This window comes from Trachemys scripta, chromosome 6 (genome assembly GCF_013100865.1).
Source record: "Trachemys scripta elegans isolate TJP31775 chromosome 6, CAS_Tse_1.0, whole genome shotgun sequence".
NCBI lineage: Eukaryota > Metazoa > Chordata > Testudines > Emydidae > Trachemys > Trachemys scripta.
Genome location: NC_048303.1, coordinates 88931727 through 88949372, shown reverse-complemented (window position 1 = coordinate 88949372; position 17646 = coordinate 88931727). Strand labels below are relative to the sequence as shown.

Here is a 17646-nt window from a genome sequence, read left to right as displayed (position 1 = left end):
GAGTGCAAAATTTTTCTCTTTGAGGAGAACTCAGCCATATATATTAAACTGGGGAGGGGGAATAAAAAGGGTCAAAATAATTAAAAAAAAAATCTAGGCTACATTATGATGAGCTGAGATCCTAAATTATAAGATATTTGTATTCTACATTTAAATAATAATTTGTAAAATAAAATTTTAATCTGGGTTGAGAAATGGTATGCAATATCAGTGTGAAATGAATCAAACCAGTTGAGTAATAAACCCATTATAACCTGTTAATACTGGGATCATGGACAGCCCGTTAGCAGAAGAAGCACTTGATTACTCAATTATATTTTTCTTCTATGGTCTGAGGCACACTACACAATAGTTTTTAAATTTTATTTCTAGTATTTCTAAATATAAATATTTCTTGATTTATTATGAAGCCAGAAAGATGATATTTAATTTTTCACCCAAAATCAACAGTACTGTAAAATATTTGGCTATACAAGAACATTAATGAAAACAGAAGCATTTAAAATTTGTTTGTAACAAGAAAACAAATTTATTGATTTTTAAAAGACAAGACACAATTTTGTTTTGAAAAACACAAGAAAGCTAGCCTGAGTTCAAGTCTGAAATATTCAGAAAAATCCTACTATCTTTAGTATGTTCCAGTCATTTGTTTAAACAACACACTAAAAGTTAATATATATTTTTATAATTATAAAAGTTCCCCAGTTATTGTACAGTACACAATACAAATTGCCCACAAACTATTATTTAGCTCCTGCCAATTTTGAGAGGACATGATATACTAAAAGATTTAGCATTTCTCACAAAAATCACATCAGGAAATACATATTTACAAAATCAAATACATTATACAAAAAACTCATCACGTTATTCTGTAAAGATGTTTTCTTTAAATAATTAAAAAGTATATTTAACTGTAATCCAAAAACTGGAAAAGAACATTACATTATCTCACACATACAATCTACAAAAAAGTTGCTTACCTCATTTACATAACATATTCAGTCAATTGGAAAATAAAAGTTCAAATATCTCCTAGTGTTACAATGTTTCTGTGCTTGTGGGACTGAATAATGTAATCTGCCACTTACTAAGTGAAATTTAAATGATGGCACTTAAAAAAAATAAAAATAAACACAACAAAGGAAGTTACCTAGAAGGTAAGAAAGCCCTGAGTGATAGTAGAATTTACTGATTGGTAAGCACTACAATTAACCTAATTAAAAGTTTACCATCTCAGGCACAAATTTCCAAGTTTTCTAAAGGCACTCACTTAAAGTTTCTGTAACAGTCTCGCTGGTTACTACTGTAAATCCAAATTTTTGATGGCAACAAGTGGGGATGGGATAGGGGTAGGGAACCTGCTTTGGTACAAAATGATACCTTTTTTGACCAACAAATATTTAAAATCTATATACTGGGTTATTTTAATTTTGTATGTAATGTATAAATATAAGCCAAATCACCTTAATATTTCATTCAAGGAAAATTTACTTGGGTCCCTCAGCCACTTAAAAACTCACCAATGAACCTCTTGGCAGACATCATCCTCGCATCAAGGGATAGCTGAAGAAGACGACTACTTGGGATCCCTTTAGCACTCCTTATGTAAAAAAATCTCTTGCTAACTTCAGTAGTTAACTTTCTTGAGCCTGAAGTACTGAATCGGGTCCCTGATAATCGTGAGTCAAAGGAGGTTATTCCTCCCAAGTCCTATATTTTTTTGACAGTCTTTTATTGTTTTAGAGTGAAATTCAGCCTAGTACGACAGCCCCTGCAAGACCATCTGCACCACCTGAGCCCCATGTTAAACACGGTCCTGATTCAGGAAAGCAATCAAGAACCTGCCCAATTGTGACTTAAATGAGGCTCAACATCTTGTCTGGGATGAATTTCACCCTTAACAATCAATGTAAATTAACAATTCTTACCAAATATTTCATTACTCAGGGCTTCCAATCCCATCATCATAATTTATTTAAAAAAATTCAAACAAAACAAAAGAGTTAAAACAAATGTTTGAAAGTAAGGCATATTTGACTTCAAACAAAAAAGGCAGTCACTTTGTAAGTGGCTTTTACTATTTTTTAAGTAAAATTGGTAAATTAAACTCAGGTCTACTGGCACATAAAATCACTAGCAGCAATGATCAAGGCATGCAAACTGAGAAGCATTTACAGTAAATTATGAATAAAAAAATTGTTAAATTAAAACCCTTTGAGTATTGCATTTGTTTTAATTATGCATGAATTTGCATTGTTTATTTGACTAAAAAAAAGTTTACAACATATCTGCACTACACTACTGATGTAATTCCACTAAACATCTTAATATGAGACTTTTTTGCACTCAGCTAGACTAAAGCAAGCACAGCTGCAGATAATGGTGATCACTGGTTGATACTGCAGGGAACCAGTACAATATCTACAATATTCTCATATAGTAAGGTGACATTTAGAACTATTTTTTCAAAGAGTCTCCACCCACTTCTAAATTTGTGCCCTTATTTTTGTGTGCACAATTTATTTGTGAGAAAAAAGGTGTTTTTTCAGATGCCAAAATGCAGGTGCAAATTTATAGGTTTTTTTTTTTTTTTTTTTTAATTCTGACACTCAGTAAGGGCCATCCAAAAGTGCTTTCACAGATGAACTTGAACCAAGTGCCTCTATCTTCTTTGTTATCCATATGCCATTTCACAGTGACAAAATGTTGAAGTGGTATAAATAAAATTATGTTCTTTTTGCAATTGCGTATACAAAAGATTGTGCAGACAATTTAACTGCAAACATCTCAAATGTCCTGCAAAATTCATCCTTACTTATTATGACAGTTTTGTTCTGTTTTTATTCCTAAAGATTTCCATTTACAGTACTGGTGCTTTTCAATGCTACCCTAATGAGATTTTCAAAATAGTCTAAAAATAACCCTTTTTGCTAAACTCCCACCTTTTAAAGGCATTTTAAGTACTTCACAACTTGTATCTATAGGACCATATATTTGACTCCTTCATTAAATATTTATGGGATTATGAAACTAAAGGAGCTGAAGTACTATTTTGCTGTAGACAGTATACATAGATGGCAGTGAATATTTTAGCCTAAATCAATCAAGCCAACAAATTCAAAAGTCTATATAGTATGCAAGTATTTACTTTGGGAAAAAAAACATTTGTTGCAACATAACCAGACACTTAGATGTATACAGTATCTTCAGTAGCCTAATAATTAAATTACCTGAAAAGATTTTCCCCTTATCATGTGACTTACAATGCTCAAAGGGTTAATGCAAGGCATTACATCAAATTAATTTTCTAATACTAGAAATAAGCACTGTGTTTATGCTTCTATTCCAGTTTTTTTAAATCACCAAAGTATCAGAAATACTATAATTCCATTCATTGACTTATTTTAACCATGTATACAGAGGTTGTCCTGTTCCACAGAGACAAGGGCCCAATTTTCAGGAATTAGTACTGCTCTCCCAAATTAATATTTCAAATTCTAAAATTACTGTCAAAAACGAGTTCTACTACTACAGAGTTTGATTTCTTTTTATCACTATAAATGATTCTTTTGTTCTGTGAAACCACTTCTGTAAATGAAACAACTGCAATCCATTTTAAACTAATATATGTCTTTTCCTAAACAGTGCAGATGACATCTGGTAAGAACCACAAAGATATCAGATAAGGTCTTCAAATGAAAATAATTTGAACATAGCAGTGTTTCAGACATTTAAAAATACCTTGTTTTAAATTAAACAAATTTGTATATAGACCTATACATTCCTGAATGACAATACACCAGCATTTTATTGATTTTAACATTTGTGAAACTCAAGGCAGTAATGTTGCACATCGCTTATTTTATAGGTAAACAATTTTAAAACTATTCTCCAGATGTTGTGTAAGGAACATTATCTAAACAAAGATGCATTAAACATGCTACATTACAAGAGTAAGCACAAAAAGAATAGCTAGTTGGAGAGACAAAAAGTAATTTTAAATCTAGTGTACAATGAGAAACATGAAAAAGTACCAACAACTTTGCATACATATAAAAACTTGTGAAAATTGGGCCCTGTGTTTTGAGAAAGTGGTTCAACAATACCCCCCACATTGCTCACTGCATTATTTGTGCTAAAGGGGGAGAGGGATATTTTTTAAATAATTATTCTGAAATCAGTGTCTGGATCAGATAAAATCCACAAATCACATAGGCACTGATCCTGCAATTTGTAGCATGTGGGCAAACTGTTGCACTCCCCCAGAGCACCAATGAAGTTAGCGGGCTTAAGGGTTGGCACTTAAGTCCAGCCACATGCTACACAGTGCAGAACTGGGGACAGGGTTTTTAAATCTCTGTTTTTACCAAAAATCATTAACCGTGCCCATATATTAACAAATAGCAAAAGTGTGCAAATTGATTGATTTATTACCACTCCATTAAATGTAAAAAAACAAAAACAGAAACCCACAAAACACCACCCAAACGTGTAAATATACACAGTATTTTACTTCATTAAAGGAGAGATCTTGTAAGAAAGTGATAGAAATGTTATTTAAAATTGACACTGTAATCAAATTATAAACATGGGAATACAAACTCTATTTCATTAAATTAACTGAACATGTCATTATTCCAATTTATTTTGATAAATAACACACTTTTTCAGATCACCTCTAGTTAATTAGGATTTCTGGCATGTTAGATTTTCAGATTCAACAAACGTTCTGGTTTTCATCTAAGGCATAAAAATTATTGTTGGTTCAAACTGTGAAATACATTCCATTTTTGTATTTACTCTTATTTTTTGCACAGTGGGAACAGTGAACAACTGGGGGGAGAAGTTGAATCATGGAGGACTTACAGGCTCCACCTCTGATAGTAATCCAAATTTGCATGTTACAATCACACTTTTCTCTCAGCATGAGCAAATCGAACATTAAAACAATACAGGACAATGACAAGAAAACATTTAAGGTTTGCCAACACAAAAGATGAAACCAGTAAATATAGCTGGTCCAATTCAGAACATTGGTATTAGAGCATTAAAAGAAACTACGTTGAAAATGGAAAATATTTTGTTATTTTTATATTTAATTTAACCTGTAAACAGTTCATAATGAACAATGAAGGGGAATAAATATTTATCACAGCTTAGTTTTTTTTAATGAGGGGTGCAGACACACTCTTTTGTATGGGAAAAAAAAAAAAAACACAACAGGACACCCAAATGATAGCTGGGTGAACAAAACCTATGAAAGTTAGAGCTTGCATAAATTTCAAATACTGTAAATGACAAACCCTATCTTGCACTCTCTACTCAGGGAAAACACGCATTGACTGGTGCGAGCTGTAAAGCATGGAAAATTGGGCCCCAAATTCTGCAAAGTACAGTAATTTATACTTATTTTATACATTAAAAATGTTTACTAGTGTATTAAGAAAATTTACTTAATCTGTATCAGTTTTTGGAACATATGAAAACTCTAGCAAGAAAGATGTATGCTATAAATATACTGTTCATCTCACATGCTGTTTAGCCATTTGGTACATGTAAAAAAGATCAGTTCACAGACACACTAAATAAACCAGACTAAATAACTCCTTAGTTTTTTTTTCCCAACAGGCCCTTTCAATAAAACTGAAATGTTTGTGTGTGCTTTCCTTCATTTTTGGCTTTTTTGCTTGCTTGTTTATTTCCACTATTAGAACTGAGTAGATTTGTGTGCCTGTTTTAAAAATAATGAAATGTATAAAATAATCACACATGCCTGTGGGATGTTTCATGTCAATTAAAATGGGATGTACACACATTCTCTATGATTTAGCCATTAAACGTAATTGCAGACTGACACCCCACCACACATACAAATTGAAAACATGCTCTGCATTAAGTACCTGCTCATTTTGTTTACTTTCTAAAATTAAAAGTAGACAAGGGTTTAGAAAATATATAACCATGCTTGGGGCTGGGGTTAACCTACTTTGTTAACATTTGAAGTTGGCATTAAAGCTAGTTTTGCTTTCCAGATCCCCAAGCATATCTCATTTGTAATAAAGTGAAATTCAGCTAGAAACAAGAAAAAATAGGTTTATTGTCACTCTAAGAGGGATATTAACACCATTTAGTAATAAAAAATTTCCTTTATTTCTTTGAAGAATATGTAACCTGCCCTTACTTCTTAGGGAATTTGAAAATGACAGGCACACCTTGTTGAATGAATTTAAGAGTTATTAATAACAAAAAGTATTAAATCTTAGCTTCAGTTCTGTTTAAGGCACCATGTAATAGCCGAGGTACAATGATCCCTGATGTACATTCTTAAATGGCAATGGTCCATCTAGCCACCTATTCAAATTCTACACAATTGGGAATAAGTACAAATGAGGTGTGCCAGTTACACTGCCTTATTTAATTTTTGTAAAAATTTAAATCCACTTACTTTAAGAACCAGGAAATATTTTTGAAGTAAATATGATGCAGGTTGCTACATTCCTTGCATTCTATAAGTTATCTTTTATAAGAGCAGCAGATTCAACTACTAGTAGGAAAAAGACCTGGAATAGAAGAAAGTCATCCAGATGGAATGGTTTCCTGTATGTCCAGTTCAGCATAAGTAGCACATACACTTAAAAAAATCAAGTCACTTCTTTTTCAACTTCAGTATCTAACTACTACAGTCCCACTTAACAGCTGAAAGCATCTGTGCAGTGGTCTCAAATATAGAATCAGTAGTCTTCAAACAGAGGAACTGGTATGCAAATAAAATGTAAAACTGATGATTTCAATGGAAGTTTGCATTGTTTACGTGATGGTCTGATAATTATGTACATTTATTACGTACACATTACCATTCTCTCATTTAGTCTGCATTCATGAATGCAGAAAACACAACTCTTCCTTAGATAAAGAAAACAATAGATCTTCCCAACCCTCCAGCATTATAATAAAAATTCCTAAAACTTTCCCACTGAATGCTCAGAAATGTGATCAAAATAGTAGTGTCTTCTAGTTCTTTCCAATGAAAAGCACCTTTTTATGACAAATTTGATGCATCTGCTGTCAAATGAATATGCCTCCAGTGTAAATCAAAGAAAATATTTCTTTTGATATTTCACAGAAGTGCATCTAATTAAAAAACTATGTATATTAAATCATCACCATAACTAACAATTAACATTAACATTTTAAAAAAAACTATGAAAAAATTAAATTACTTTAATTATAAGAGGACAAAAACATTAATAGTAAGCTTTGCAAAATCCTTCTTGACATGTGAAACTAAGAAAACTCTTAATATTGAGTGAACAATGTAAAATGATTTTGTTTACAAAAAATTTTTTTTAAACAGATCTGGCAAAATACATACACCCATTCCATTTCACAACTCCAACAAAGGTAATGTTCAGCAAAGCTAAAATTTGACAACAGTCGCCTTCAGACTTATTCTCGTTTTTTCATATTAAGCCCAACATCAACAGGGCTAATGTAATCTGGGGGAAAAAAAGCTTTAATATTTTGTTAGACTGCAGTATATGTATTTCCAGTAGCACTGCATTGTCTGATAGTCTGAGTACTTGTGACAATGTGCTCATTGTGAAGTGGGGTCAGGAGGTTCTGCTGTACTCCACTCTCTAGTACTGGCTGCATGCAGCCCACCTGAAATGCCTGGGTTAGCTCTGTTTTCTCTCTCTTGGCTTGTGGCTCTCCAGATTCCTCTAGCTCTTCATCTATTTCGCTTTCAACTTCACTGCCCTCATCTGCACAAACAAACAACCATGAAACTAGCACACAGTGAAAAATTATTTAAATTCTGTGAATTACTAAGGCTTTTATTTTGCAAACAACACGTAAGATATGAAAAATGGAAATCTAGCTACCTGAGAAGGTATAAACTGAAAATTGAGATTTTACTGGGAAAATGTCAGTGCATAATGCGAGATTCATGTGTTCAATGAACTCTCAGCTTCAAACATTATAGTACACATTCTTAATATTGCAATTGCTTTTTTCCCCTTCAAGTCAGCTCAAACAAATATAATAGTGTCACTGAAGTAACAATAACTTTATACTTATATAATGTCTTTCATCTGCAGGATTAACACAAACTGAGGTGAAGAGAAGCTAAGTGACTTGCCCAAGATCACATAGCAAGCCAGTGGGAAAGAAGAGAACAGAGGCCAGATTTGCTGATTCCAAGGCTCTACTTAGAGGACCTAGAACTTTACCTGCTCTCTGTTATACTTCTCACTATTTAAAAAGTTTGCCAAATAACTAAGTGCTTGACAAACAATGGGCACAATTTTGCAGTCCTTAGAGAAAACTCTTATAGACTATCTATTAACAAATGTGTATAGATTCACTCACCAGCATGTAGCTAGTTTTGGGGTGGGATTCTGAATACCTACTAATGTATAAACAATCAGCCCTTTTAAAAGATTTTCTTATTAAAGGCCATATCTGCAGTATCCTGTAATTATTATATACCGAAACATACTGTAGATATTATAGAACACTAATTCAGAAAACTATCACAATCTAGTTGTAGGATCTGCGCTACTATATTTTAGGGCTGTCAATTAATCGCAGTTAACTCACGCGATTAACTTGAAAAAATAAATCACGATTAATCTCACTGTTAAAGAATAGAATACCAATTGAAGTTTATTAAATATTTTTGGATGTTTTCTACATTTTCAAATATATTGATTTTAATTACACCATGGAATACAAAGTGTACAGTGCTCACTTTATATTTTTTTTATTACAAATCTTTGCACTGAAAAAAACAAAAGAAATAGTATTTTTCAATTCACCTAATACAAGTACTGTAGTGCAATCTCTTTATCATGAAAGTTGAACTTACAAATGTAGAATAGTTATGTACAAAAAAATAACTGCATTAAAAATAAAACAATGTAAAACTTTAGAGCCTACAAGTCCACTCAGTCCTTCTTCAGCCAATCGCTCAGACAAGCAAGTTTGGTTAAAATTTGCAGGAGAGAACGCTGCCTGCTTCTTGTTTACAATATCACCTGAAAGTGAGAACAGGTATTTGCATGGAACTTTTGTAGCCAGCATTGCAAGGTACTTATGTGCCAGATATGCTAAACTTTCGTGTGCCCCTTCATTCTTCGGCCACCATTCCAGAGGACATACTTCCATGATGATGATGCTCATTAAAAAATAACGTGTTAATTACATTTATGACTGAACTCCTTGGGGGAGGATTGTATGTCTCCTGTTCTGTTTTTCCTGCATTCTGCCATATATTTCATGTCATAGCAGTCTCAGATGATGACCCAGCACATGGTCGTTTTAAGAACACTTTCACAGCAGATTTGACAAAACGCAAAGAAGGTACCAATATGAGATTTCTAAAAATAGCTACAGCACTCGACCCAAGGTTTAAGAATCTGAAGTGCTGTCCAAAATCTGAGCGGGACAAGGTGTGGAGCATGCTTTCAGAAGACTTAAAAGAGCAACACCCAGATACGGAAACTACAGAACCTAAACACCAAAAAAAGAAAATCAACCTTCTGCTGGTGGCATCTGACTCAGAGGATGAAAATGAACATGTGTCGGTCCGCACTGCTCTGGATCATTATCGAGCAGAACCAGTCAGCAGCATGGACGCATGTCCTCTGGAATGGTGGTTGAAGCATGAAGGGACATACGAATCTGTAAATACCTTGCAGCGCTGGCTACAACAGTGCCATGTGAAAGCCTGTTCTCATTTTCAGGTGACATTGTAAACAAGAAGTGGGCAGCAGTATCTCCTGCAAATTGTAACCAAACTTGCTTGTCTGAGCGATTGGCTGAAGTAGGACTGAGTGGACTTGCAGGCTCTAAAATTTTACATCGTTTTTATTTTTGAATGCAGGTTTTTTTGTACATAATTCTACATTTGTAAGTTCAACTTTCATGATAAAGAGATTGAACTATAGTACTTGTATTAGGTGAATTGAAAAATACTATTTTTTTTGTTTTTTTACAGTGCAAATACTTATAATAAAAAATAAATATAAAGTGAACACTGTACATTTTGTATTCTGTGCTGTAATTCAAATCAATATATTTGAAAATGTAGACAACATCCAAAAGTATTTAAATAAATGGTACTATTCTATTATTAACAGTATGATTAATCATGTGATTAATCGTGATTAACTTTTTAATTGCGTAATTAATCGCGATTAATTTTTTAATCACTTGACAGCCCTACTATATTTACATAATATTAAGATTTGTCTTGCTCCAGATAATACTAGTTCTATAAAGAATTATACGTTCAAGAGATTAAGTACTTACCTTTATCCATATTTCCAGGGGAAACAGCATTTAAGTCGCCAAACTGCAAAATAATAAATATTATTGGCTAGTCTTAAAACCCATACTGCACATCCTATATAAACATCAAACAAAATGGTGACGTAGTCCATCCTTTTTATCATGTAGTTAGAAAATGATTTGCAATTTAACTCACCAATTTTTTAAAACAGTTCAGTCAAATAACTGCTTTGCTGCCATAGTGCAAAAACAGCAAGAAAAACCTTTGTTTTTTAACTGGTCCACCTTAATCTGAATAATTCTGATTCTATAGTGCAGAGACCAGGAAACCTTTAAACCAAGTTATCAAAATTAAGATGTAGGACAGCATATTTTAGAAAAGACACAGTGAAGCTAGATATATACCAGTTGTGAAAAAAAAATATAGTTGCCACTATTGGTAGATTAATCACCTTGAAGATTTTTTTTGCAAATAAGACCGTTTGGTTTTTCTTTTTGGTGATTTTTAAATACAATCTTTCTACTGACCAAAAAGGAAGCATATATAGAGGTGAGGATGACAGGGTGCAGAAAATCAGAGAGACTTTCACTTAGTACAGAAGCTCATTTTCCATTCCCACTAAGATGCATTTTACCATGGTTTACATTAAGGAAATAACATCAAAACTAAAATAAAAAGCCCCAGCAATGAAAATGGTGAAACAAATTAAAAACTGAAGTTAAAATCCTGATTAAAATAATTATCTGACATCTTTGCCAGGACCCTTGCCTGTTTTGAGTGCAAGCTCTTTGAGTAAGATATTCCTGCATTGTAAAGTTCAGAAAATATTGTTGGTGCCTATGATGTGCTACCAATATTTAAACAAAAAGCTTCCACAAAATTTCCCCTTAAGAGGGTGGCTAGATTTCAGCAATGGGATGGCCAGGACCAGGTTGGAAATTATGTGGCAAATGATGATGACCTGCACTGTACAATTTTATTGCTGGATATTCCCAAAGACTTGAGGTGACAGAGTTGCAGTCTAATTAAAACACATCAATTGCCTCTTGTCTTTCTTCCAGTGTGGCCAAATAGTTGGGGTTTACATCAGGTGTATCTTATTCTGGTAATTAACTGATTTATGCAAACTAACTAAATGCAATGTTGCCTACCTGGAAAACAATCCTCCAGTTCCATCCCTTTTTTGAATGAGAAACTGTAGAACAAAATCTGACCTATAATTCTCAGGTCAGATCAACATATATTTATATAATATATTTCTAACACTACTTGGCTTCATTCTGGTCAAAAATACAGAAAGAATTAGCCTTCCTTTTGCTATTTCATCCAAAACCAGGAAGTGCACAGATATATAAATGGCATAAATAAAAAAATAGTGAACCACTTTCCCCCAAAAACTCAAAACAGTTTTGGGTTGGTTCTTATTTGAGCTATAGAAGTTTGCCAGTCCTCAATTTATACCAGACCATTACTGAAACCCTCATGCTAAACACGTCACAGTTGGCAAATTCTATTTCAATTAAAAAGACAGAAATATAGCAACTCTACATTTTGACATATTCCTTACTATACATACATTGTAATGGGGAAACACTGCAATTAAAAAAAAAAGCCGGTATTGGATATAAATATCTGAATGGTTAGCAGGTGGATACTCAGAAACACAATGATTTATTTTTCTCAATTGTGTGATGCCACATTATGTTGTATTAAGCCACACCACAAATTAAGCTAACATTTATGGATAATATTTAATAATAATATTAAATAGATCTTGAGGGAAGAATGATGTATGATGTTAACTTAAGTTTTGAATTGACTTAACAATGTAATAGACATAACATGATGATTCCATGGTATAAAAACCACATTTCAGGTAGATTAGCCACCTGCTAACTACATGGGTCCCAATCCAGCAACCACTTATGTATGGGGTTTAATTTATATATAAATAAATTAATGGAGATATCCTATCTACTAGAACTGGAAGGGACCTTGAAAGGTCATTGAGTCCAGCCCCCTGCCTTCACTAGCAGGACCAAGTACTGACTTTGCCCCAGATCCCTAAGTGGCCCCCTCAAGGATTGAACTCACAACCCTGGGTTTAGCAGGCCAATGCTCAAACCACTGAGCTATCCCTCCCCTCATAAACCCCTTCCCCACCATAGGGATTGAACCAGGGCCCTCAGCATCCCAGGAGAGTGCCCAAACCTCTACATCAGAGAAGGCAGCTCTTTGTAAAATTAAAATAGTTATGTACATGAATAGTACCAGTGAAGCCAAAAGGACTAGTTGTGTGTAAAATCAAGCATATGTAAGTGTTTGCACAACTGGGATCTGAGACATTTATATCTAATCCAAATTATTTATTTCAGATTTTCAGTTTATTATGCAAATGTTTAAGGAAATTAATTCTTACTTTCTGCAGATAGTTCACTGAAAAGAAGAGTTTCCAACTACAGCTTTCTTTTGCAATGTTTATAGAGTACTGAGTTACGAGTGCACAATAACTTTGCAAATCAAGCAACTTATTTAGTTGCCTAAACGTGGATTAAGATACCTAACTTTGGGCACCCAAGTTTGAAAATGTTGGTCTATTTCAAACCCAGTCCAAACCTTATGCCTACAGCAGTTATATTACTAAACTCTTCCCACATTTAATTAGACATTACAGACACTTTGTAAAGGTATATTCCAAATTCATCTCTAAATCAACCAGTCAAGTCTCTTGCATATTATCTTACCTCTCCCATAACTGCTATAGGTGTTTCTCCTGTTGCCTGAGCAACACGATGTTCTACTAAGTAAAACATGTACTCATCATAAAGCAGGCGGATCAGATGAAAAGAGCCAAAGCTAGCAGCACTGCGCAAGGTTAAGTCTCGAATAACCATTGAGCTGTTTAAAAATGAAAAAAATAAAATAAAAAAAAATATATATATATATAAAATAAATATTAAAATTACCCCACATTTACAATTACATGCTTTACCCCCTATGTCGAATTAACTCAGAGAAGAATCTTCTGCAGTTAACATTATTCACAGACACAAAACTCCTGAGTTATGCGGTTTTCGGTGTGCAATGTCAAGGAAACCAATGCAGGAAAGATATCAGAAAATATTATTTGCCTAAATACTCCAGAATCTATATACCATGCCTTGCTCTGCAAATATGGATTATTTTGGCATAGACCCAGCCCAAACATTTCTCAAAAGTTAAATAGAGTAGGGGAATTTGCATTTCTATATTATACTATTTTCAGAGAAGTCACTTTACAGGTAGACAACTTTCCCCTTTCTCTAAAATTATCATCTGTGAGACCACACTCCTAGAATCTAAGAGCCAGATTTTCAAAAGTGTGTTCCTTTATGCATGCACACCTTTCAATGCATTGGTATAGAATCATCCCAATTTGGGGGCACACATTAAAGGTTACATGCACATCAGTTAGGCACATGCAAAAATCAGCCGTTTGAAAAATTGGCATTAAAATACAAGAAAGTGTCTTCTACTTGAATCCTAAATAAAAAACACTGTATTATAATTATTCTAGTTTAAACAAAGATCTGAAAGTACAAAAGGAAATATGCCTTTCAGCTATACCATCATTCGTGCCAAAACTGGTACAGATTTCTCATTGATACAATTTTCAAAGCTGGTCATGTAAGTTGTACCAATAAGTTAGCAAGTGTACCTGTTGTAAATACAAATGCAGTTTTTGTTCGAAAAAACTTCACAATATTAGACTCATAAAACAGATACTATAATGGATCATCTTTAAAAAATTAAGAAATGTTCTGTCAATGTACTTTATACACACAGAAAAAAGTTACATAATGTAACCATGTATTTATATACAAACATGACACACAAAGAATATACTTTATTTACCAGCTCTTCTTTGATAACAGAAGCAGAGCTAACACAGAATATTTATTTTTAGCTTGATGTTCTTCCACATATTAAAAAAGTCTGTCTTCAAAATGAAATAAAAATAGAAGACACAGTATTTTAATAATAAATATTAATAAAAATAATTGTACAGTTATATAGTGTTTCATCCCAAAGATTTCCTGAACATGTTACAAACTTAGGACCAAATTTTGCTCTCATTTGCGCTTGTACAATGCTTCTGAAATAGTTCACAAGGATCGCTCCTCAACCACTGAGTTGCATTCTGGCCTTGAATTTGAGGTTAATATAACCCTACCCTTTTGAAAAATGCTATGGGATCTTTAATATTGAGCGCTCTATGGTCTGATCTTATTTTTCTTCAATGTTATCAAAACCTCTGTGTGTGCGCACATATCAACAGCAAAGTATGAAATACACTGAAAACATTTAAGAAGAATTTTAAGAACTACCTGTAGAAAGACCATTTTAGCAGAAATTGCCGTGCTGCTTTAGGAAAGCTGGGTCTTCCTTCATATGGTTTCAATGCTTGCATCATTACGTTATCGAGCCAGGCAGCCCACTGCTCCAGAGTGCTCTGCTGCTGAAGAGTCATCTTGAAGTCGGTTTCTAGTCGCTGAACCATGTTGTCATCACACTGGCATACCCAGGAAGCCTGCTCCTATTACAGTACATAACATATCTTCAATTAACATCAGTACGTGAAGCTTATGCATAAAAGAAAAATTATTATGAAAGAATAAATAATCAGCTGCATGAAGAGGATCAACTACTCTTTCCAGGCAAACTAATGAAGCCATTTTTATTTTTAAATCCCCCATAATCTCATTCTTACAAAAAGATGGACAAAAAATAAACAAAATATGAAAATGTGCTTTAAATAAAATACATAAACTAAGAATACTATAGAAAAAACAGAAATGAATAGAGAGTAATACTCAAATATTTTCATATGAAACGTCTTTAACTCTAGTCCTTCCTAACGTTTATAATGAAAATTTCAGGAGTTGGTGGGTTGTAGGGAGTGTAGTGGCAGCATGTTGGGTGAGCAGGAGTACTAGTGCAGACAGTAGTAAGCAGTGGGTGAGATCAAGGCTGTTTTGTTTGCCTGTAGGCAAACAAAATTAATCCAAATTAATTATGCGATTTATAGTATATTTACAGAGACATTGGAATCACATTTTAAATAGAATAAATAATTTGAAACACGTTGTGACCATAGCAGGTAAGTGTGCTACTTTTAAATGTTTTTTAAAAAAAAAAAAGGGAGTAGGACACCCTCACTAGAAATATTGCAGTAGACCTTATCACAAGAGAGAGGCATTAGTTCTAAAAACAGGTGGACTCCTCATTTGCATCTCCACTAAATTAAATTCAGCAGAACACTTTGGGTTAGAACAGAGGAAATCGAGAGGAAAAAAACTCTGATTTCTTTCCTTCCTGGGGACAGTTGTGTAAACTGTTAGATTTGGAAAGACGCACTCAGTATACACCTCAGCAAAATGTTCCTGTTGCATTTTCTGGGTGGAAATATGTGAGCTAATACTAATGTTCAGAGTTATGGGGAAAACAAAAGAGAACACTTGATAAACTCTCTGTTTTGTAAAGCTACAGTTTACCTGGACATTGGCAAAATCAACACGGTTGAGGTCATTGAGCATCTGGTTGATTTGAGAAGTGTTCTGAAGCACAGCACGAGCTGCCTGAGCCAGGTGATTAAGAGATGTGTATCTTCGCAGAGTCTGGGCAAAGGCACTTACAGCGGCAACCTATGAAGAAATCCATTTTCTCAAATCATGTTGTACTTACATTATTTTTGGATCAACTTGTCCCTTGATGATTCTTTTATATTACATTTTAATTATATATTCATTTTGTGTGAGCCATCTTACGTGTGAATCACAGCATTTAAAATTACAGATCAAATAATGTTTTCTCATATGTTTTAAAGAATTTCAGCAAACAAAACATAAACATAACAGCATTTGTTGTAGTTGTCAAAATGCTACTATTTTTACTATAGTCATTAATGTCATTCAGGCTCACTGTTGAATAATGCAACTTTCATTCCAAACTAAATGATTACTTAATTTTACCTTGGTTTGTATCATTCTCTGTGGAATATTGTTCATGGCATTAGAAAGCCAACCTTCAAGGCTTTTTGCAAAATTGCGAATGGCTTGGGTCAAGGCACCTAAACATTAAAGAATAAAAACCAAATGAAAAAGAAGTGCCTGTACTGAAATCTTCATGTCCTCTATATTTTAATATTCTATACTGATGAGAGCTGCTGTTTTTACATACTCAGAGGCTTATCCAGTCTAGGTTCAAAATTCTTCATTCACATATATAATATGTAAAAATTATTTTATTTTCAGCTTTTGCGAGCAGAACTGACCTCTTTATCTAAGAAGCTTTCAAATGTCTATGGCCAAAGCAACAAAACACCAGTGGAGAGTACTGTTTCAGGTATTTCTGTAGAGGAACATCAATAACTGTAACAACAGTTTTGTATCTACTGAAACAAGCAGGATTCTCTTTACATCATTAATTTGCAACCTTCCAGTGCAACTAAGTGCTTTTTCTTCTCTGGTACAGAGAGGCTGTTGAAAATTGTGATTATTATAAAAGTACAATTTCCTCAAGTTAGCCCAAACTGTGCTGCACCATCACCAACATACTGCTTATTCCAGTTTTAAAGAATAAAATACGTTAGTGCAGTGCTAAAAGTATCAATCAGCAAAATATAACAATACACATAACTGATAGAAAGTGGGGTTATTCTTACCGTGGAGAAGCCTCTGTTTCCCTTTCCCAGTACAGCTCCCTCAGCACTGATGAGTGGTCCACACAGGTGGTTCGAGAGAAATTTTATAGACCTGTCGATGAGCCTGTGACATCATATTCCCTTCTATAAAGGAAGAGATGGACACTAACCTGCATTTCTCAAGTGAGAAAAAGTTCTAGTTCATGAAGGGGGATGGAAGGGAAATATGTGCTGAGGGAGCTACACTTGGAAAAGAAAACAGGAACTCCTCCACAGTAAATAAAACCTCACTTTTCCTTACCTCTCACTTGCTCTCTCAAGTGTAATATATATCTACCAAAACAGTGTCACATAAAAGAGAAAGGAAAACTATAAGTTTCAAAAGACTCATGATGAATAACGCAGTTGTAATAATGGTGTAAAGAAACCTTGAAAGGGGGAAACTCAATTGTCTTTAAAAGATTTTGAATGACGAAAAGGAAACAATGCAAATGTCTGTAATTGAGTATTGATTGGGTCTATTTATAAAATCATATCTCTCTGGTAGAGTAAGAATTAGTTATAAAGAAAAGTCATATTCTTTGAGAAATATCCACTTACAATTAAAGTAACTAATGATTCCCTTTGTTAAAGTGTGTATTTTTTAAAGGAATCAAAGTTAGTTAGA

At 33.6% G+C, this 17646-nt stretch overlaps 1 protein-coding gene across 2 annotated transcripts in view; it reads right to left on the bottom strand.

The window, feature by feature from the left end:
• Positions 1-2553: 2553 nt before the first annotated feature.
• RFX3 (regulatory factor X3) overlaps positions 2554-17646 on the bottom strand; it is a 218994-nt gene continuing 203901 nt past the window's right edge. For both annotated transcript variants that reach the window (XM_034773839.1, XM_034773838.1), the window contains 6 exons: positions 16309-16406; positions 15832-15981; positions 14665-14873; positions 13042-13195; positions 10318-10360; positions 2554-7766 (listed from right to left, as the gene is read on the bottom strand). In XM_034773839.1, coding sequence (XP_034629730.1) covers positions 7528-7766; positions 10318-10360; positions 13042-13195; positions 14665-14873; positions 15832-15981; positions 16309-16406 — 893 coding nt within the window. In that variant the 3' untranslated portion in view covers positions 2554-7527. The remainder of the gene's footprint in view (positions 7767-10317; positions 10361-13041; positions 13196-14664; positions 14874-15831; positions 15982-16308; positions 16407-17646) is intronic.